This window comes from Jaculus jaculus, chromosome 2 (assembly GCF_020740685.1).
Source record: "Jaculus jaculus isolate mJacJac1 chromosome 2, mJacJac1.mat.Y.cur, whole genome shotgun sequence".
NCBI lineage: Eukaryota > Metazoa > Chordata > Mammalia > Rodentia > Dipodidae > Jaculus > Jaculus jaculus.
This window is the reverse complement of record NC_059103.1, coordinates 51,804,428-51,827,885: the sequence shown is the minus strand read 5'-3', so window position 1 is coordinate 51,827,885 and position 23,458 is coordinate 51,804,428. Positions and strand designations below refer to the sequence as shown.

The 23,458-nt window shown below is 41.4% G+C and overlaps 2 protein-coding genes across 2 annotated transcripts in view; one reads left to right on the top strand and one right to left on the bottom strand.

Annotated features, from left to right (window-relative positions):
* LOC101596216 (contactin-associated protein-like 3) overlaps nucleotides 1–5,273 on the bottom strand; it is a 246,774-nt gene extending 241,501 nt beyond the window's left edge. Inside the window, exon 1 of the mRNA XM_045144614.1 lies at nucleotides 4,932–5,273. Within this exon, the coding sequence (XP_045000549.1) occupies nucleotides 4,932–5,028 (97 nt within the window). The 5' untranslated portion in view covers nucleotides 5,029–5,273. The remainder of the gene's footprint in view (nucleotides 1–4,931) is intronic.
* Nucleotides 5,027–23,458, top strand: part of LOC101595925 (spermatogenesis-associated protein 31-like) — a 62,905-nt gene continuing 44,473 nt past the window's right edge. Inside the window, exon 1 of the mRNA XM_045143506.1 lies at nucleotides 5,027–5,309. Within this exon, the coding sequence (XP_044999441.1) occupies nucleotides 5,027–5,309 (283 nt within the window). The remainder of the gene's footprint in view (nucleotides 5,310–23,458) is intronic.

Genomic DNA, 23,458 nt, shown 5'->3' with positions numbered 1-23,458 from the left:
CTAAACATTCCAGAAAAGAATGGAAGACTAACCCCAAACAAAGGCAAATACCCTATTTTATTCAGAAATTTAGGCTAATTTTATTCAGAGTTATAAACAAATGTTATTTCTCACTAATTATTTGACTTCTTAAAAATCTCCTTGATGCTCACTCTGTATCACCCTCAGGGAAGAAGTATCAATTTAAATTTACTTAATTATTTGAGTTATTCTATAGTTCCATGTTTCCCTGAAATGCAATTTGAATGTTTTTAAACAAATACACATCAAACTTGGAAACAATTTACAAAAGATAGAAGAACTATACTTCATCATTTATGATTGTTTTAGTATGTATTTCCTACAAAAAAGTTTATTCTCCCACAATACCACAATACACCATCACCATTATAATAAAGATAATTCCAAGTATTAATCCTTATCTTTTGTCCTATTTAATTGGTTCCTGATAATGTCCTTTGTAGAGTAAGCATCCAGTCCAGAACTAAGCAGAGCATTACTCTGCTACACCTTCTTCTCCTCCTTCAGTGAATGCTTCTACCCTCACCTGACTGAACCTCTCACAGGCAGCTATTAAGTCTCCACCAGGGCCACCTCCTCATGGCCCCATCCCTTGTACTCTGTGGATGCCTCTGGTAGGTGCCTAAATGATGCACAGTGTTCTTAGTCCACATCATTAGCCAACATAGATGTCTACCTGCTCAGCTCCACAAAGGGATTTATGACCAAATTGTTCCAGAAGACAGGGGAAACAAGGAACAAGCAATTTAATTGTTTGACTCATAACTGAATTAAAATTTTGGAATTTATTATTTGCATGGAGTATTTAGGCTATGTAAAGATTGTCACACAGTTAGGAGATAATGTATGAAGGTTATATTAACTCCATTTTTTTTATGAGAGAGAGAGAGAATTGGCATGCCAGGGCCTCCATCACTGCAATCTTACTCTATAAGGGTGCACCACCTTGTGCTCATGCATGACCTTGAGCATGTGTCACTTTGTGTGTCTGGCTTATGTGGAATCTGGGGAGTAGAACATAAGTCCTTAGGCTTCACAGGCAAGCACCTCAATTGCTAAGCCATCTCTCCAGGTCCTGACTTTTTTAACAAACTAGACATCTATTACTCATCTGCAAATGCTTTTTATAAAAATGGTATTGCCAAAAGGTCCATACTGAAGCACCTACTAAAATAATTATCCCTCTACTCATAGGAGGCAATTTTCCTGACATGGGTCACTGTGTAATATCCTAAATGAATTTGCTTACTAAACCACATGCTCTATGGCATATCCTTCTTTTCCCAGACTATCTGGTGAATTTGAAAAACATAGCTATTTGGGAAAAAGTAAACCACTATGATTGTTTTTAGCTAACCAATGAATATAAATGATCCAGTGACCAGCTTCTCTTTCTCAAAAAAATAAATAAATAAATGTTACATTGAGTTCTGTTGCTCAGCATCCTAGGCACTTCTATAAGGTTCACCCAATCATCTGATTAGGCATCCTTAAGTTCAGAGCCCAGAGCTGAATCCTTCTTTGTTTTCTTCTATCTTCAGGTTCTGTGTGAGAGCAATAAGTGGCCTGTTTGTCACTCTTAGACAGGTGGACAAAGCGATAGGATAAGAAAAAAAAAAAAAGCTAAGACAAATTAGGCCTGATTATTATCAGACTCAGAGTGTGTGTGTGTGTGTGTGTATGGTACATACACATGTATATACCCTTGCAGCACTCTATACACTCGGCTGCAGTGGCTGAAATTGGAGATTAGATGTCCTGCTCCATCACTCTTCAAACTGTTCTTGTTTGGGCCACAATCTTTTACTGATTCTGTAGTTTGCAGTGTTTTGTTATGGCTTTTCTTTTGACAGTTCTGACAATGCCTGGGTCTATAACCTGAGACTCAGGTTACAGGCATACAAGACCATGCCCAGCTGTTTAATATGGCTTCATGAGGGTCTCAGGCCCTGATTATTATTATTAAGCATATTTAGCCACTGAGCCATCTCTCCAGCCTTTGGACACCAATTTTGATTAATTTAAGGCACAATGAAGTCAAGTTGCCCGGCACTACCCCCACCTTCCACAATGTCCTAATGTCCAGAAATAGTCGCAGGGCAAGGATGATCACAGCGTGAGAGGCACAGGCAGGATTTTACCCTTTGGTAGCAATAACACATGAAATAACATAAAGAAAATACAAAACTCTAACTGAAGATTTGTGTTTACAATCCTATAAGCACTTCCATGGACAGTTCAGAAGAACAGGTGGCATAGTCAGTGTTTTTGTAATGGTGTGTTTAGATATTTCATCTTCAGAAAGATAACAAGTATACAGGATAACTCCAACTAGCCTTCAAAAATCGGTAAGAAAAAGAAAGAATAAATTCATGAGGACTGAAGATAATAAAATACTTCTTTCCAAGCAAAATCCCCTAACATAAGACTATCCACTTAATTGTCAGAGCAACTAATATTCAAATTAAATACACAGAGTCCTTAAAATGTTTTGTTTACTCTTTTCATGACCCCATTTCAAACAAACAGCCATTTTTTTTGTGCTGTTAGCCACAATTTGCATTGGTAATAACTGATTTTGCTTCCAGGTGGTTGTTAGTCATGATGTCCACACAAACAGGAGGAGACTTTTAACTTTCTTTTTTTTTGTTGTTTTGTTTTGTTTGTTTTTCAAGGTAGGGTCTCACTCCAGCTCAGGCCTACCTGGAATTCACTATGTAGTCTCAGGGTGGCCTCGAACTCATGGTGATCCTCCTACCTCTGCCTCCTGAGTGCTGGGATTAAAGGCATGGGCCGCCAGGCCCGGCTTTAACTTCCTTATTTGTATTCAAGATGGGCTCACTTTCTTGGTAATATATCAATAAAGAATTGTAAGAATAGTAAGAATTCTTCAATCTTTTTTTATCTTATTTTATTTTATTTTTTCTCAATTTTTTAAAACATTTTCCATGATTATAAAAAATATCCCATGGTAATACCCTCCCTCCCCCCACTTTCTCCTTTGAAACTCCATTCTCCATCATATCCCCTCCCCATTTCAATCAGTCTCTCTTTTATTTTGATGTCGTGATCTTTCCCTCCTCTTATGGTCTTGGATAGGCAAGTGTCAGGCACTATGAGGTCATGGATATCGAGGAATTCTTCAATCTTAAAGGTAATTTTAAATTAATAAAAATATATTAAATATGGAAATATTAAAACCTCCTTGATGGAAATATATATCACAAAACTAGTACTGAACTTTTAAGTGTCATCAGCCAACTTCAACAACAAACCCATTTTGAACATTTATCAGTGTGGTGGACACAGTTCCTCTCAGATGTCTCCTACCCCTCCAAGAATGCTCACTATGAGAGAACAGCTTAACTGGTGTTGAGTCCTTAATCCTTCCATCTGATTCCAAGCAAAATATTGTCAAGACAACTAACGCTGCCAGGGAAAAGCAATCTCCACAGAGTAACAAAACCCGGGAGAGCGCTGTTAGAATCTCCCACCAATCTCACTGCTTTGTTTCCACAGGAAGTCTTTCTGAAGTCCTGTATGAATAGTAAGAGTGACCTCTAGTGACTTGTTTTATCGTTGCTGGATTCTACCAGCTCATTGGTGTGTCACTACTATTTATTAGCCTTTCTACCAGGAGTTCATTTCTCCTTCATGGACTTATTTAAGCAAAACAATGCCCAAGGAATTTGATTTGGTCTAAATATCCACGTTTTATTAGCAAAGTCTTCTCACAAAACCAAACTAAAGTTGAATCTGAAACACAATACAACTTGTGACCGACGGGGTCAGGAGCTGATATTTTAGGATGAGGTGTGACTTGATAGCACAGCTCAGTGCAGGCTGGGCCTGGGTCAGAGTGTGGGGACAATGTCGGGGCCAAGCTTCAGGGAAGAGAGAACCCTGGCTAAGCAAGCTTATACGGATGGTTATGGGACCGCTGGAGCCGAACATTACCATTACCATTCTTGTGCTGATCTCAAGAGAGTTTTTGGAAAGAAGGTGTGAAGGCTAGGAGTGCCGGAAAAAAAAACACTTAATTTTAATTCAAGAAGGAAGATATTTTTAACAATTACAACCTCGTGTGTGGTTTAAATTAGAAGAGACCCAAAAAAAAGTTGACATTTTATGACATTTTTATGTATGATAAGATATGACTGCTTTGGGTTTCCTGAACTATTTATTGAGACCAATCATTACATTAGAATATGATCCATTCAAAAAGTAAAAACTTCCAAAATTTGGCAAGTCAGGAAGAGGATGCTAAAAGCCTTTTTTTTTTTTTTTTTAATGGAAAAGGTCAGCATTCAGAGACCTAAACGACTAGCTAAGTTTCGTCATTAAGCGAGAACTTTTATGCCCTGAAATGAATCCCTTTGTTAAGGGAGTGTTTTCTCCTTAGCAAGCTGGGCAAGTTATTAAATTTGGATCCTACAGTTTGGTTCGTCTACAGGTGCTCCATTTCTCCAGAACACAGCAGTTAATTAGCATCTTAACTCTAAAGCTGCCGTGGTCTGCAAAACTAAGCTGCTAACACCTAAAGTGATGCAGGATGATGTAATGTCTGCCAGTTATTGCCTTGTTAGACTTAATTCCTTTAAAATATTCCAGTCCTCAAAAGGAATAAATGCCAGAATTGGCTTACTACGGTGTTCTCTTTGGTTTTGTGAAAACAGCGGTTTTCTCAATAAGCATTCAACTGCATAGATTAAAAAGTCAGATAGGCTCGCCCACAAGAGGAAAGTCTTCAACAAAATTCCATGTTTCAGGTTGCAAGTCAATAAGGTTTATTTGGAAAGGTCTTTATTTTCAGGCGCATGCTCTGCTAGTCCAGATCCAAATATTGCCAGAAATTAAATGCAAAGTTTTCCAGATAGCCTACTGCAAGTTTGTAGCGTGGCTGTACTTACGCGGTTCTCCTGCCACTCCAGGGCTCCGGGTAGGAGTGGGCAGCAGCAGCAGCAGCAGCAGCAGCGCGGGGAGGATGGCTGCGGCGACCCGGGCCATGCTCAGGCTGGTCGGCCGCCCGGCAGATCCGAGAGCAGCGGCTGCTCGGCTCCTGCGCTGCTTCGGGCGGGATCCGGGAGCCCTGCCCCGGCTCCACGCACGCGCCTCCCTCCAGGCGGCTCCGGCTCTCCGGTGCTCACTGGCTGCAGAGGAGCAGCCCCAGCCCGGCTCCAGCTGCGCGTGCGAGGACCGCCGTCCCCATCCCCCGCTTCTCCGAGGCTGCGCACCTGCACCTGGCGGCCCGCGACACCCGCCCCTGGAGGAGGCAGGTGCCAATGCGAGTGTGAGCAGAGACTGGAGCCGCCCTGCGCGCGCACACCCGCAGCTCCCGCTCCCAGCCTGACTCACGGTTTGGTCCTCGCTGCCAATCTCCACCGGCTGGATGAAACTGCCAGGCGGTATCTCCGGGCTCACCCAGGGAAATCCTATTGCTTTTGGTCTCAAAAGAGAAGAGGGAATAGAAAGAACTCTGTAGGTAGACTCCAGACGAGTTGCGCACTTCTGCTGTTCTGGGTACTCCAAAGGCCAGGATTAGGCAAGGCCAGTGAAACTGGTTGACTGTCACAATCTTTAAGTTTAATTCACCCCCCTCCCCAATGATGGGTGTGTGTGTGTGTCCTGAGAATTGGACTCAGGGCCGTGAACAAATAGTTCAAGCACTCAATTACTGACTACATCCCCTATATCCCCAACCTCCACGATGACTCTTTTAAAATTATTTTTTTTTCAATAACGTATTAAATTGTTTCTTTTTCACTGTCTTTCTTACAATTTGTGCCTGGAGGCATTAGAGAAATGGCTTGTTGGTTAAGAAAACATTTGCTCTGAGGGCATGACTGTAGCTGCCCAGCACTCACCCACGTAAAGGCCCTTGGAGAGCAACTCTTGTGCCTGTAATCCCACGTGGTTTCCCAAGGCAAGGGGCAGCAGAGTCGGGAGAATTCTGAGGCTCACAAACCAGCCAGTCTGGCCTCCCAGCTGCCAAACGCGAGAGATATGACAAGGTGGAAGGAGAGGACCGAACCCTGAGGTTTCCTCTGACCTCCACACCAAGCTTTGGTAAGTGTGCACCAATATACACAAATTTAAAAAAAGAAAAACTTGCATCCGGGCATGGTGGCTCACTCCTTTTATCTTAGCACTTTGGGAGGCTGAGGTAGGAACTCAGGGCCAGCCTGGGTTGGAATGAGACCCTGTGTCAAAACCCAAATTGCACCTTGAGATTGCTACCTTATGCCTCTCACCCTAGTGCTGGCCCTGCTAGAATGTGAGTTGTACACGTTGTCAGCGCAAAGAAGTAACTTCTTCAGGGCTGGAGAGATGGCTTAGCGGTTAAGCACTTGCCTGTGAAGCCTAAGGACCCCGGTTCGAGGCTCTCTTCCCCAGGTCCCACGTTAGCCAGATGCACAAGGGGGTGCATGCATCTGGAGCTCGTTTGCAGAGGCTGGAAGCCCTGGCGCGCCCATTCTCTCTCTCTCCCTCTACCTGTCTTTCTCTCTGTGTCTGTCGCTCTCAAATAAATAAATAAATTATTTTTAAAAAAAAAGAAGTAACTTCTTCATGGGCAGGAATGAGAGTTCAGAGCAGAAGTAGCTGGTTCCATTTACTGTGTGCCTGGGGAAGGGGAAGGAAGGGAGTATTTCCTAAATTCACAGTATAATTGTGAAGTTCCACAAAAGGACTATCTCAAATAATAGCTATGTCTAATTTTTTGTCTTTTCTTTGGGGAAAAAAAAAAAAGCTCTGAAAGTATGCTTGAAAGCCCTTCGTTCTGTAAAGTGGATTCAAATGTAATACTAATTCAAGAATCTTAAGAAGCCATTCTTGAATTATTAATTGGGTTCACTTAAACTAGCTTTGCACAAAACTATGTAAATCATTCCTTTCACTGCAGAAAGTTTTGTAAATGTAAATTCTTGATTGACAGATTAATTACCTTGAGTGAGATAGGAACTGAGAAAACGGAAGTCATTTTCTAAGTTGGCCAAAGGTGAAACAACAAAATAACAATGTTTTGCAATGTGTTTTCGTGTCCAAGCAAATGCAACCCTGTACATGAGGTTGTGTGCACTGTATCTCAACACAGCTTTACCCTGACTCTTGCCATCCTCTCTCTTAGTAATAAACTGTGTGTCCCAATGTGTGCTGCAATTTAGTGGTCTATTCTTCAATTCTAAACATTAGCGTGAGCACCTTAAAACAACGCGACCACATTTGCCTGTCAATCTAGTGGCACTTTAAGTCCTAAATAGGTCTACTCTTGCAATTATGCTCCATTTCTTGTTGTTTATTGATTGTTTATTCATATTTTTGTTATATTTTTTAAATTTTGTTGGGTTCTTTGTTCCATCGCTCAGGCTGATTACAAACTTGCCAAGTAGATGAGGCTGGCTTTGAACTCCTGATTTCCCTGTCCCTACCTGCCAAGTGCTGAGATTACAAACATGTGCCACCATACCTGGCTCCAATAACCCCTGCCACATCTCTTTAGAATTATTTTTTCTTTTCTGTGTTTTCTATGAGGACCTAAGTTCAGATCCCAGCACTTATGTAAAATTGTCAGGCATGGTTGAGCCTACCTGTAATCTCGGTGCTGGGGAGGTGAGACAGCAGGATACTAAAAGTTAATTTGTCTAACCTGATAGATGAACACTGAATTAAGTGAGAAATACTGTCTTAAAAAGTAACATGGAGCTGGGTGTGGTGACACATGTCTTTAATCCCAGCACTCAGGAGGCAGAGGTAGGAGGATTGCCATGAGTTCAAGGCCACCCTGAGACTACATAGTAAATTCCAGGTCAGCCTGAACTAGAATGAGACCTTACTTTGAAAAAAAAAACAAATTAACATGGGGGCTGGAGAGATGGCTTAGTGATTTAGGTGCTTGCCTGTGAAGCCTAAAGACCCACGTTTGATTCCCCAGTGTCTACACATAAGCCAAATGGACAAGGTGGTACATGTGTCTCAAGTTCATTTTCAGGGGCTAGAAACCCTGGCACAATCTCTCTCTCCTCTTTCCCCCCACCCCCATCTATCTATCTGCTTATCTCTCTCAAATAAACAAATAATATTAAAAATTATTTTTAAAACACTTGAATAAAAAGTAACATAGAGAGCTATTGAGTAAGACATCTGACGTCAGCCTGTCTTCCACACACATGTAAAATATTTGCACACTTGTGCACTCACCCTATTTTGAACATGCATACATACACCATACGTACAAAAATATTTTTCTTATTTTCCTAAGTAATGTAATGTGACATTGATTCAATTTTTATTGAATTTTTTTTTTAATTAGTTGAGGCAGGGTGTAGAATTCACTGAGGTTGGTTAAAAAAAGAATGTAAACGTTAAAAAGCTCTGTATAAGTCAGCCTCATTGCATTGTAACAAAAGTACCAGAGGCACTTATAGAAAATAAAAGGTTTACTTTTACTTATGGTTCTGAAGGTTCCAATCAAGACTGGGTTGTTGGAGGCCTCTGTTTAGAGAGCACCTAATAGCCAGAGTACAAGGCAGAACGTACTATGAATAAATGAGGAACCAGAGAGAACCTAAGAGACTGGAGTCCTATACACTCTTCCGAAGGCACAGCCCAGTGGCCTAAAGGCCTCCCTCTCTCCCTTCACTAGGTCCTACCTCTGAAGGTTCCATCACTTCCCATAGCATAGGTCTGGAATCAAGCCTTCGAGGGACACTCATGCAATCCAGAACAGACCCCAACAAGTCATGTTGTGGTGCCAATAGATAGCCATGGTAGGAAGTCAGGACCACACATAATCAGAGGCACAGAAGGAGGAGAACTGTTGCTACAGCTTAGAAATCTGCAGGCACAAAGGACAGATCTCTAGAGAGATCTGAAGTCAGATGTGAAAAGTTGCCCCAGAGCTGGAAGTGGGAGTGAAATGGAAGAACTTGGAGCTCAGACTTCTGAATCCCTCTTGTTGCTGAGTGTCTCTGGGGAGATGTCATGGCAGAAGGTTAGACAGTGATATGGAAGGGCTCAACAAAGAGAAGCCAGTGTATCATATTAACACAGGCATTCATTATCAAACCAGAGTGATCATATCATCTGTGGGAATGATTTCTTTTTGTGCTGTAATGAATAACACATAAAGTAGTGGTTAGGAGCAGAAAATTAAAGTTTTGTTTGGGTTTGTTTTTAATTTAAGAGCTGGGGTGGTTGTACTTGCTAGAAATCAAACCAGAATTCTGAACTTAGCAGATTATTCATTTTTCTATTTATAGTAACAGCAAAGATTGAGTGTGCTGAATACCAAAGTAGGGCTTTTTATTAACCTCAGCATCAGAAAGTCACCTGAGTCTACTTACCTTGCCTTATTTTTCCCCAGAAACAGGAAGATTGATGTTCTCATAGAGCAGAGAATGGTGAGGTCTCATGACATCCATCAGTGCAATGGTTACTCCTCTTTGTCAACTGCACTGAGAGACATCTAGATCAGGAAAACACACCTCTGGTTATGTCTATGATGGCATTTCCAGAAGTAATTAAATCACTAGGGCTCTAAGGTAACCAATAGAATAATGCCTGTGTATTCAGAATATGATAGCATTGGGAGCAGTGGAAAGAGGTAGGAGGAGTGGCCTATTTGCAGGAAGTATGTCACTGGCAATGTGTTCTTCATACTTTATCTTACCTGGGCTTTTTGGTATGTTTTCTTTCTCTGTTTACTGTCTGTCATGAGGTAAGAAGCTTTTCTCCTGCCTCCATGATATCTTCCCAAGAACATGGGACCAACTGACCATGGACTGATCCTTCTGAAACTGTGAGCCAAAATAGATCTTTTCCTCTCTTAAGCAATTTATCAGGGATTCTGTCACAGCTATGAGAAAAGCTCACAAGTACAATCAGCATTTTACAAAAAAAAAAAAAAAAATCAAAAAACTCATGGGCTGGAGAGATGGCTTAGCAGTTAAGTGCTTGCCTGTGAAGCCTAAGGAACCCGGTTTGAGGCTCAGTTCCACAGGACCCACCTTAGCCAGATGCACAAGGGGGTGCATGCATCTGGTGTTCGTTTGCAGTGGCTGGAAGCCCTGGTGCACTCATTCTCTCTCTTTATTTCTCTCTCTCTCCCTCCTTCTCTCTGTCGCTTTCAAAGAAATAAATAAAAATAAACAAAAAAAATTTTAAACTCAAATACAAAGGCACATATTTGCTTTTTTTTTTTTAAATCTATTTGAGAGAGAGAGGCAGGCAGACAGAGAGAGAGAGAGTGGGTGTGCCAGGGCCTCCAGCCACCGCAAACAAACATCAATGCATATGCCACCTTGTGCATCTGGTTTATGTGGGTCCTGGATAATCAAACCAAGGTCCTTTGTCTATACAGGCAAATGCCTTGACCACTAAGCCATCTCTCCAGCCCACAAATACTTCTTTATTAAAACATTATATAATTTTATGCAATTATAAAAATGTAGGGATTTTTCTGTGAAATCAACAAACTAATTTAAAAACCTAATCTTTCCAAACTATAGGAGGTTTAAAACAAAACAAGCAGGGCTGGAGGAATGGCTTAGCGGTTAAGGCATTTGCCTGCAAAGCCAAAGGACCCAGGTTTGATTCCCCAGGAACCACGTTAGCCAGATGCACAAGGGGGCACACATGTCTGAAGTTTGTTTGCAGTGGCTCGAGGCCCTGGCACAACCAATCTCTCTCTTCCTCTCTCTCCTTCCCCCCCACTTTCTCTGTCAAATAAATAAATATCAAGCAAATAAATGTAAACTAAAAGTTTAAATTTTCTTCTCAGTTTCTTAAAAGACAAGAACTAATAGATATGGAGTGGAAGGCATTTGAGATTTTCTCTCATTGTGTTTAAGAACAGCCTCTCTCCAGGCCTAACTTTCTGCGGAGAAGATCCAGGATATTCATATCTAGCCATCACAGTGTTTCTGTCTCAGGAGTGCCGTGCTTCCTGTTTACTGATAGAGGCTTCCCATTGCCTTCCAGCCGCTGCCTGTGCAAACACTGTAAAAGCACAATCTAGAAGCTAGAATCAAATACAAAAGAGGAGATAGCTTCTTAGATATATATAGTGAAACTGCCACACTTTCTGGGCAATATGAGAGTATTGTATTCTTAGATGTTTGTTTTATCAGGAAGTTTGCATAGCTGACAAAATTTATAGTTTCATAAAGAATCAATATACACAAACCAGCACTCACACACACAACCAAATAATGAGTAAATACATAAACATATTAAGACTGATTTTGTAAAAATGTTAGTCCTTGGGAAAATCTATGGGTAAATATAAGCAGTTTGCTTTCTTAGGCTCCTGTAGTTTCCCCTAGGACTACAGAATGAGGCTACATTAGAACAATTTCCACATAAATAATGAATCAGGTATACTCTTTGTGGTTCAAAGTGTCTATGCCAATGTGTTTAATCCTCTTGAATGGCCAATGTGAAATGATAAAATTTTCATACCCCACAATAAACACCTAAGCATAGTTACCATTAAATATAGATTCACAATCATGCCAGGACTGCTTTTTGTTTTGTTTCACATGGTTTTTTTCTTATTAACTTCTTGTTTCTATGGATAAGTCTAACAGGTGGTTAACTTGTTGAGTGCCCATTAGTGCATATGGTGCCTGGTGATGCAGGGGGTCGTCTTTCATAGCAAAAGCACAGCTTCAGAATGCTCTCTAGTGGGTAGCCAACAGACTTTAAAGCTCTAGCTTCTTAAGCCAATTTCATCTCTAATCAAAATTTAATACCATGAAGAGTCATTTTAAGGAAGCCCTAAAGTTTTCTCAAAATTTTGCCATGGTTGAGTAAACTGTCAAAGTATTCAGTTGATTACTAAGTACACCCACTCCTTTTTCAGGTATAAGCTAATTAATTTTTATTTCTTGATTGAAACAAATATACATGTATATAATGTATTTCATCATAATTCCCTTCCATTACTTTCTTTTATCCCCCTTCTTTCTTTTCCTTCTTCTACTTTGATGTCTTTTTTCTTTTTTAAATTTTTTTTTTGTTTTGCTTCTTTTTACTTTTTTATTTGAAAGCAACAGACACAGAGAGAAAGAGACAGAGAGAGAAAGGATGCGCCAGGTCCTCCAGCCACTGCAAACGAACTCCAGATGTGTGCGCCCCTTGTGCATCTGGCTAACGTGGGACCTGGGGAAGCGAGCCTCGAACCGGGGTCCTTAGGCTTCACAGGCAAGCGCTTAACTGCTAAGCCATCTCTCCAGCCCTGATGTCTTTTTTCTATGTGTATGTGTGTGTGTTCCCTGAACTTAAATAAGTGTGCTTGCATGAGCACGTGCAACTTACCAGTAGTTCAACCACTGAAGAAAATATCTCCCCCTCTAGCAACCACTAACTGCCAATAACTCCTCAGGGAAGGATGAGGCTTGCATATCCTCCTCCAGCATCTATTATGGAATTTTTATTTTTATTTTTATTTGATATTTTTATTTATTTATTTGAGAATGACAGACAGAGAGACAGAGGAAAAGGCAGGTTGTATAAACAGAGAAAGAATGCTTGTGCCAGGGCCTCCAGCCACTGCAAACAAACTCCAAGTGTGTGTACACCCTTGTGCATTTGGTTTATGTGGATCCTGGGGAATCAAGCCTCGAACCGGGGTCCTTAGGCTTCACAGGCAAGCACTTAGCCGCTAAGCCATCTCTCCAGCCCAGAATTTTTATTTTTTAATATCTTATTTATCTACTTATTTTGAGAGAGAGAAAGGGTGAGGCAGATAAAGAGGATGGGTGTGCCAGGGCCTCTAGCCACTGTAAATAAACTCCAGATGAATGTGCCTCCATGTGCATCTGACTTGAACCTGGGTGCTTAGGCTTTGCAGGCAAGTGCCTTAATTGCTAAAACATCTCTCCAGCCCTATTTTTAATTTTTTTTAATTACTTATTTATTTATGTGTGTATGGGTGCATGTGTTTGGAGGTCAAGGACAACTTGGAGGTATCTGCTCCACCTTCTTTGAGACAGATTCTTTTGCCTCTCCAAACAAACTTCCAGACTGCAAAGGAATGTAGACTAATGGGCCCATGAGCTTTGGGTTCTTCTGGCTTCACTTCTCATTGTCGTAAGAGCATTGGGATCACAGATACATATGCCACTTTGCATCCAGGTTTACATGAGTGCTAGAGAATTGAATACAGAATGGCAGGCTTTCCAAGCAAGCATCTTTAACCACTGAGCCATCTTCCCAACCCCTATGATGGAATGGAATTTTGAGAGGTCCAAATAGTATGTCGGTCTTGTGTGTGTACAACAGTTACTGTGAGGTCACAAAAACAATGGCCTTGCTTTGGCCAGAAGACAGAGTTCCACTGGACTTGTCCCCATCTAGACCAGTTAATTTTGATGTTTGACTTCCTCCTAAAAAAATTACCTTCCTAGGGTATGATGAAGACTGACCTTAATCTTCTACAGCCTCTCTCTCTCTCTCTTTCTCTCTCTCTCTCTCTCTCTCTCTCTCTCTCTCTCTCTCTCTCTCTTCTCTCTAACTCTTTTATATTAGTGATCTTTTTTTTCCTTTTCTTAGTGGGCACTGACCTGTAACTCCCAGTAACAGCATGTGGCTACCATCCACAATGAGCTTTTGATCAGAGAGACTTACAAGGTTTCCTAAAAGAAAGAAAGATTTCTGTCAGAGTATTTGATGACCCACCAAAGGCTAGTGGTAAGACCTTACTGCTGAAGACACCTTTTGTGGTTGACATGTAAAATGGAATGGCATGGCTGGAAGCTGGAAGTCAGTCCCCAGACAGTCAGCATATCTAGTGTCAGAAGGTGCTAGGGGGAAAATGACCAATATCTGTTCAAGCACCTCATGGTCTAACCTACTTAGCAGCAAATAACGCATTGTGATGCCCACACAAGTGCAATAGTGACCTACAGCATGGTGGGGAACCAACTGCTCTCAATTTGGCCAACTGATCCCCTCAGTGGTACAGGACCCATATCTGGAGCTGGGAAACAAGTCAGAACCATAACCAAACATAAGCCCGCTCTCCATTATCAAGCCACCATCAATCATGGGCTACAAGAGGGCCTACACCTATTAAATGCTCTATAAAAAAGGTACGGGTTATCTCATTTGTCTGGTGCTAACTTACTCTACGTTGGAGAATCTGCTTCTCTTTTTCAGATAGATGTAGATCCTAAGGAGAGAGCCACCCCATCATGCCTCAAAAGGGCCCCAGCTGAAACTAAGAACAATTGGCAAAACAAGCAAGGGTACTGTTTTCTTGGTAAACTGGGTACCAGCACAAGGGTGAAGGAGATCAACACAGAGAAAACTCAATTCCTACCAAATCAGATATCTAGAGACCTAGAGGCCCCCAACACCTCATCACTGAAGCAGACCAAAAAGGAACCCAACATGGCTCAGGGAAATTTTGCAGAAAAGGGGGCGGAAAGAATGTCAGAGCCACATGTTGGGTCATGATATGCAGAGACATTTATCCTACCCATAACTGTGGGCTAACTCCAGAATGCATGACCCATATACTTCAACAAGGAGGGGCCAAGGGGAAGGGGTAGGTCACGGATGAACCTAATAATGGTACCAAACTGACTGTATTCGCTAAGAAACCAATAAATAAATAAAAAAAACTAAAATGAAAAAAATTACCCTCCTAATATACCTTTAAGCATGTGTGGCTTATGTCAAAGGCCAAGTTTATTTTCCTATGAGACATGGTTCATGAGGCAGCTCTTGATAAGTAGCTCTTCCCCCCTTAAACAGGAGCAATAGCAGCACATGCTTCTGAAGACTCCTGTGGGTGGGTCGTCTATGAAGGATATCCAGGCTCTCCAGAGCTCATCTCACAATGCTGCTTAAGCACTAGCATGATGGTAGTGATATAGCAACAGAAATAAAAAATCTCAGAATATACATGATTTTAGACATCTGATAATCAAACATTGACTATACAAATAGAAGTTGAAAAAGCATTTTTTTTTCATTCTTCAAATGTATACTCAACTTATATCACACTGTGGGTTTTTAAGAAGTAATCAAGGGCTGGAGAGATGGCTTAGTGGTTAAGCGCTTGCCTGTGAAGCCTAAGGACCCCGGTTCAAGGCTCGGTTCCCCAGGTCCCACGTTAGCCAGATGCACAAGGGGGCGCACGCGTCTGGAGTTCATTTGCAGAGGCTGGAAGCCCTGGCATGCCCATTCTATCTCTCTCCCTCTATCTGTCTTTCTCCCTGTGTCTGTCGCTCTCAAATAAATAAATAAAAAATGAACAAAAAAATATTTAAAAAAAAAAAGAAGTAATCAAGGGTTGGGGAGATGGCTCAGTAGGTAACATGCTTGCCACACAAGATGGGAACCTGATTCAGGATTAAAGTGCCAGCTATGGTGGCACATGTCTGTAATCCCAGCACTGGGGAGACAGAGACAGGGAATCCCTGGGTCGCACTGATCGACCCAAACCAGTAAGCTCTAGGTTCATCAAGAGATATTGCTTCAAAGAATAAAGCATAGAGAGAGTGAGAAGATCATTCAATGTTGACCTCAGGCCACATGTATACATGTGCCCACACACATATGAAAGGTATACATATGCATAAAAGAACTAATGATTTTTAAATGTCAGAAAATGTACATTAAATATTCATGTGTAATTTGTCATAATCTCAGTGTTAAAAGAAAAACAAAGAAAAGGCCTCATATTAAAATCCTCTGAAAAGAGGACAAGAATGGGATTAAGAATAGAAGAATTTCACTCCAAAGGCATAGTAGGCATCTTCAACAAAATCATAGACAAAAACTTCCCCCAAATTGAGAAAGAGGTGCCAATGCAGATACAGAAATCCTTTAGAACACCAACCAGACAAAACCTGGAAAGAACCTCTCCTCGCCATATTATATAATCAAACTTCCAAACACACAAACCAAAGAAAAAATATTGAAAGCAGTTAGAGAGAAAAATCAAGTTACCTACAAAAGCAAGCCCATCAGGATTACAGCAGATTATTCAACACAAACTTTTAAAGCCAGAAGGGCTTGGAGTGATATATTCCAAATTCTGAAAGATAACAACTGTCAACCAAGGTTACTTTATCCTGCAAAGCAATCTATTCAAATAGAAGGAGAAATAAGGACATTCCATGACAAAAGCAGGTTAAAGGAATATTTGAAGACAAAACCAGCTCTACAGAAAATACTTGATAGAATCCTCCATGCTGTAGAAAAGGAAAAGCACACATATAAGGAACCTGGAAAAAACAAGCAATACTCAAATACTAGTTAACACAAGAGAGCAAAGGTAGAACCGGAACCACAAAAAAAAAATGGCAAACATAAATACACACCTTTCATTAATATCTCTTAACATCAATGCCCCAACAAAAAGACATAGGTTTGCAGACTTGGTTAAAAAGCAGGATCCTACAATTTGTTGTCTCCAAGAAACTCACCTTTCTACAAAGGATAGACATTATCTTAGGGTGAAAGGTGGGAAGATGGTGTTTCAAACAAATGGGCCTAGAAAACAAGCAGGGGTTTCTATCCTAATATCTGACAAGGTAGACTTTAGTCCAATGTTAGTCAAGAAAGACATGGAAGGTCACTTTATATTAATTAAGGGCACACTCCAACAGGACATTACAATCTTAAACATATATGCACCTATCATGGGGGCTCCCAAATTCATCAAACAAACACTATTAGAACTAAGGTCACAGATAACACCAAATACAGTGGTAGTGTGTGACTTTAACACCCCACTCTCATCAATTGACAGGTCATCCCAGGAAAAAATAAACAGAGAGGCATCTGGACTAAATGAGGTCATAGAAGGAATGGACTTAATAGATATATACAGGAAATTTCATCCAAAGGCTGCAGAATATACATTCTTTTCAGCAGCACATGGAACATTCTCTAAAATAGACCATATATTAGGACACAAAGCAAATCTTAACAAATTCAGGAAAATTGAAATAATTCCTTGCATTCTATCTGACCACAGTGGAATTAAACTACAAATCAGTAGCAAGAAAGGCTATAGAGCATACACAAAATCATGGAAACTAAACAATACACTACTAAATGATGAATGGGTCAATGAAGAAATCAAGAAGGAAATCAAAATATTTATAGAGTCAAACGATAATGAGAACACAACCATATTCTTAATTCAGGGACAAAATAAATCCTAACCTTGAAAAGTATGTGCCTTCTCCAGTCAACTCTTTCCAAAAGAGTTTGCATTTCTATGATAGTCTTTCCTCAGCTATCCTTTCCATGGTAAATCAATTAGACCATCTTCCTTTAAGATTGCTAATGTGTTTGACAATAGCAGATTCAGTAACCTAAAACCAGTCTCAGTGCCTGTAATTTTAACTTGCTTGAGGTTTTCCATCTTAAAATCTTAGATCTCTCAGTCCAATATCTTTAACCAAGCACATCAGTCCCTTACAAATTTAACCTTTATCAAACTCTCTGGGCCTGGGCAGCAGGATGCAGCCAGCCCTTATTCCAGTAGCCCAGTTCCAACAAAGTCCTCTGCAGTCTTTTCTTCCCTTTAGAAAGCTCATAAGCCAAGCCTCAAAGTCCAATGCTATCTGCACTTAGCATTCACAGACTCTCATCAGAATAGTCCATAAAACTTGGCTTACCTCTCCAGAAGACATCTTCAGTTGCAAGCACCAAGTCCACGCCTATTCCTCCAAAACAAAATTTCCAAAAGATCAACATCCACATGGTCAGGTTCATCTCAGTCCACTCCTCGGTACCAAGTTCTGTAGCAGACAGCTTCAGGTTCGCTAAGATGAACTTCCAGACCAGGCACAGTTATGGAGGAAGGGATATTTATTGAAGCCTACAGATCCAGGGGAAGTTCAATAAATGGCAGAAGAAGCTGGCCTGCCTTCACAGGACCAAGCAGAGAGAGAGAAGTACAAGCCTAAAGGTCAAAAGCCACAGCACACTTCAGGAACTCCAGCTAGGCAAACTTTGCATATCTTTAGATTGAAATCTGAAACTCACCACCACACCTTAAGATCCACCCATGACACTGCCTCCAGCCAGGTGACTGTAGATGCAAACTACAAACAATAAAGAACTGAATATATTGGGGGCCATCTATTCAAATCACCACAGATGCCAATATAAAATTAAGAAGCATTTAGCACACCAAATATACAAGACTAGAAAAGAATATTGCCATATTATAATGAAGCAAGTAAATACACCGACCAAAGAAAATACACTGACAGCAGTATGAGGAAAAAAAATCCCATCAGGGTAACAACAGATTTCTCAACACTAATTTTAAAAGCCAGAGGAGTTTGGAGTGATGTACTCCAAATTCTGAAAACTGTCAACAAACTACTACATACAGCAAAAATCATCTGTCATAATTGAAGGCGAAAGAATTTTTCTATGATTGAAAACAAATTAAAGGAATACATACTACTAAGACAGCTTTATAGAATATACTTCAGGAATCCATACTGAAGAGAAGGAGAAGCATTACACAAGACAACAGCAAAGAATAAGCCAGATTTGAGTAATAGTTAATGCAAGAAAAACATCAAGAGCTATAAAATCAAAAATGACAGGAAATAATACACACCCTTCAATAATAACTCTGAATGTCAATGGTCTCAATCTAACAAAAGATGTTCAGACTAGCATGAGAAGGGTTAAAATGTAAGATTCTTCTCTTTCCTGGAAATGACCTCTCTTTAAAATACAGACACTGTGCTGCAGGGATGGCTTAGAGGTTAAGGTGTTTGCCGGCAAAGCCAAAGGATACAGGTTTGATTCCTCAGGACTAATATTAGCCAGATGCACAAGGGGGTATATGTGCTTGGAGTTCATTTTCAGTGGCTGGAGACCCTGGCATACCCATTTTTTCTCTCTCTCTCCCTCTCTTTCTCTGTCAAAAAATAAAAATAAAAATTAACAAAATACAGACACTAAGGCACTCGGGAGGCAGAGGTAGGAGGATTACTGAGTTTAAGGCTAGCCTGGGACTACAGAATGAGTTCCAGATCAGCCTAGGCTAAAGTCAGATCCTACATTAAAAACAAGCAAAATTACAAACACTACCTTAGGGTGAAAGGATGGAAAAAGGTATTTCAAGCAAATAGGCCTAGGAAATAAGCAAGTATTGCTATGCTAAAATCTGACAGTATAGACTTAAAACCAACATTAGTCAGAAGAGATAAGGGCCATGTTATACTCATTAAGGGGAGACTCCAACAAGAGGACATTACAATTCCAAAATGTATGCCCCAAATATGGGGTCACGTATCTTCATTAAATAAACACTACTAAATGTAAAAACTCACAGATTAATCCAAGTTTAATAGTAGTGTGTGACTTCAATACCCAATTCTCACCAATTGACAGATAATTTCAATTAATTAACAGAGAAACATCTGTTAACAGGTGATATCATAGAACAAAATAGACCTAACAGAATTCTACAGAACATTCCTTCCAAATGTTACAGAATACATACTCTTTTCAGCAATACATAGAATTTCTCTGAGATATATCATATATTAGAACACAAAGCAATTCTTAACAACTGCAGAAAAATTGTACTTCCTTGTACTCTTCCTGAACACAATGGGATAAAACTACCAATCAAAAGCAAGAAAGGCTATAGAACATACACAAGCTCATGCAAATTAAGTAATACACTGCTGAATGATGAATGGGTCATTGAAGAAATCAAGAAAAGTATCAAAAATTTTATAGAATCAAAATTTCAGTACAAGAGGTGGGATACCTCTCAGTGATCTGTTAGCTAATAATACAAGCTATTGACAAAGATCTTGGTTGACACCAGAACTAGATGGTTAGACCATATTGCTGAATATACCACTTGAACTGGCTGCAGGACAACAAGAAATCCAGCTGGACCTGAGCTGGAAGCCTCTTCCTTGTGGACTCTCATAGTGCTATAAAAACTGCTATATAGGCTAGTAGAGCAGAAAAGTGATCAATTGGCTTTATGAGCAATAGACCCTGCAAGTTACATGGCTGGCAACTAGGCAAAATATACCAATGGAGCAATGGTGGCATGTCTGTTATCAGGGAAACTAAAGCCTCTCTGACTGGAGTTGAGACCTGCGTCATGGGAGGGAATTCATGCCTGGACCTGCAAACATCATCAAAAGCCCATAAGCCCTGGGAGAAAGCTACTACTATTGTTTGGCTAAATGGGTTTATTAATGCCAACCTAATTGCCCTCTAAATATTTATGTTTATGTCAATATATTAATAGCACTCTCATGTTTACTTAGAGAAGCTTCTCTCTCTCTCTCTCTCTCTCTCTCTCTATCTATCTATCTATCTATCTCTATCTCTATCTCTATCTCTATCTCTCTTTCTCCCTCTCCCTCTCCCTCTCCCTCTTCCTATTCCTCTCTCTCTCTCTATCTCTTTGGTATTTGATGTAGGAGCTTGCTCTAGTCCAGAATAACCTGGAATTCACTCTGTGTTCTCAGGGTGGCCTCAAACCCAGTGTGATCCTCCTACCTCAACGTGCCAAGTACTGGGATTAAAAGCATGTGCCACCATGCCCAGTGAAACTTCTCTTTTCTGATGGTGGTGAATAATGGGGAGAATAAAAACTCATAAAAGTGCTGTAAAGAAGTGACAGTGGTGTGCGCTCCACTGAGAGACATCTATATCATACCCTCCAAGTCTCGGGAACCACCTTGGAAAAATTAGTAAAAAGAATGTAAGATCCAAAGGATGGGGAAGAGAGACTTGAAACTCTGTCTTACAGACACAAACCAACAACTGCATTCATAATCTCACAGTAGATAATGCACCCTGTAACATACCTACATAATATGAGGACAAAAAAATAATAATAATGACAGACTTCCAGTTAAGATGGCAGGGTAGGGGGCTGGAGAGATGGCTTAGCGGTTAAGCACTTGCCTGTGAAGCCTAAGGACCCCGGTTTGAGGCTCCATTCCCCAGAACCCACGTTAGCCCAATGCACAAGGGGGCTCACACATCTGGAGTTCGTTTACAGTGGCTGGAGGCCCTGGAGAGCCCATTCTGTCTCTCTCTCTCTCTCTCTCTCTGTGCCTTTCTCTCTCCGACTGTCACTCTCAAATAAAAATAAACAAATTTTTTTAAAAAATGGCTGCGTAGGAACCACGCCAAAGCAGCCTAGGAGAGAAAAAGCCAAAAGCCAAAAAAAAAAAAAAAAAAAGCAAAATACACTCTTCTACTAGCAGTGGCAGCACCAGATCTGCAGGACCACAGATGTAAGGTGTGGTGGTTTGATTCAGGTGTCCCCCATAAACCTAGGTGTTCTGAATGCTAGGTTCCCAGCTGATGGATATTTGGGAATTAATGCCTCCTGCAGGGAGTGTATTGTTGGGGGCGAGCTTATAGGCTTTATAGCCAGTTTCCCCATGCCAGTGTTTGGCACACCCTCCTGTTGCTGTGGTCCATCTTCTGTTGGCCAGGGGGTGATGTCCAGCCTCTGCTCATGCCATTGTTTTCCCCTGCCATCGTGGAGCTTCCCCTCGAGCCTGTAAGCCAAATAAACCTCTTTTTCCCAGAAGCTGCTCTTGGTTGGGTGATTTCTACCAGCAATGCGAACCGGACTGCAACAGTAAAGTGGTACCGGGAGTGGGGTTGCTGCTAGACACCTGACTATGTGGCTTCAGCCTTTTGTAGCTGATTTTCAAGAGGAAAGTGGAAGGAGTTGAAACCTTGGCCTAAGAGATGCCTTGCAGTGCTGTAAGTACAGCTTAATGAACTATTCTGGTCTGAGCTCTAAGACCTGAATGCAGTAAGAACTATGGACTGTGAGGTTTGTCTTATGAGGGTGAGAAAGAGCTGTGCCTGGACTGGGCTAGCAGTTTGTGTGAGAAGCTTGCTCTTGTGCCCATGTTCTGAGAAGTTGTGCAGGGTTGCTTTGCGTAGAAATGAACTGATGTGAGCAGAGGAATATGGCACAGAAAGAAAAATCTTTGGGTGAACTGCTGCCCGTTCAGATGCAACTGAGAGATTAGAACCTTTGAGACTGGGCTAGCTGACCTGTCTGGGGCAACAAAAAGAATGTCGACTCTTTTGAAAGGGTCTGAGTGCTCAAGGAGTGTCCTGTTCTTCAAAGTCTGCTTTAATCCCCCCTGGATTAACAAATTGGCACCCTACCTGGTATTGTGGAGTATAAGAAATGCTGGAAAGAGGGTCATTGAGTTTGCAACACGGTCTTGTGTTTTGGAAATGGCCATGGGCAGTGTGAAGCAGGTTTGCTGGTTGCCTGCATAGAGACCCCATGGGGCCATGAGGATGAACCGTGGCTTGCAGTGGAGACCCAGTGGAGATGCCGGGACCATGAGATGGCTGCCGAGGAGCTGCCGGCCCCGATGAAGTTTCCCAGGACTGTGAGTAGCCTAGCTGGAGGGGCGGAATTGGAATGCCAGAGACTTGTTGCTGGTTAGAATTATCGGACTTGAAGATTTGTCACTGGTTTGAGTTGCTGGACTTGAAGCTACAGAGTTTGATGTTTGCCCTGGTTGTTTTAAATCTTGTATTGGTTGAATGTTTCTTTGCTATGCCCAATGCCATCTATTGCAGTGTGAATATTTATTCTGTGCCATTCTGGGTTTTTTGAGGTTATATTTTGGTATTATGGCTCAGTTAAAAGATCTTGAACTATGGGGATGTATGAACATCATTGAGATTGATTAAAACTATGGGGACTTTTAAAGTCAGACTGAATGCATTGTATTTTACATCATGTATGGATATCAGTTTATGGGGGCCAGGGGCAGAATGTGGTGGTTTGATTCAGGTGTCCCCCATAAACCTAGGTGTTCTGAATGCTAGGTTCCCAGCTGATGGATATTTGGGAATTAATGCCTCCTGCAGGGAGTGTATTGTTGGGGGCGGGCTTATGGGCTTTATAGCCAGTTTCCCCATGCCAGTGTTTGGCACACCCTCCTGTTGCTGTGGTCCATCTTCTGTTGGCCAGGGGGTGATGTCCAGACTCTGCTCATGCCATTGTTTTCCCCTGCCATCGTGGAGGTTCCCCTCCAGCCTGTAAGCCAAATAAACCTCTTTTTCCCAGAAGCTGCTCTTGGTTGGGTGATTTCTACCAGCAATGCGAACCGGACTGCAACATAAGGCTTGGCTTGAGCCACAGGAAAAACCAGCTGAGGGGATTTTCCACTCACACAGGAGCTTGTCACAACCTCAAGAAACATGAAGGAAGGACCGCAGCAAACAACGGAGGAGCAGATCATGTGGTAGAGGATCACGTGGACCAGTGGGAGAACTAGAGCCACCATTCACAGCCTCCCCCACCGCCAGCACAAGCACCAGCAAACACCAGAGACCTGGGGAAGGGAGATCATAGCACCCAGCACCGGTGACCAGAGCAGTGAACCAGGGACCCAGCCAGCCTACTTGAACCCACAGTGCACCA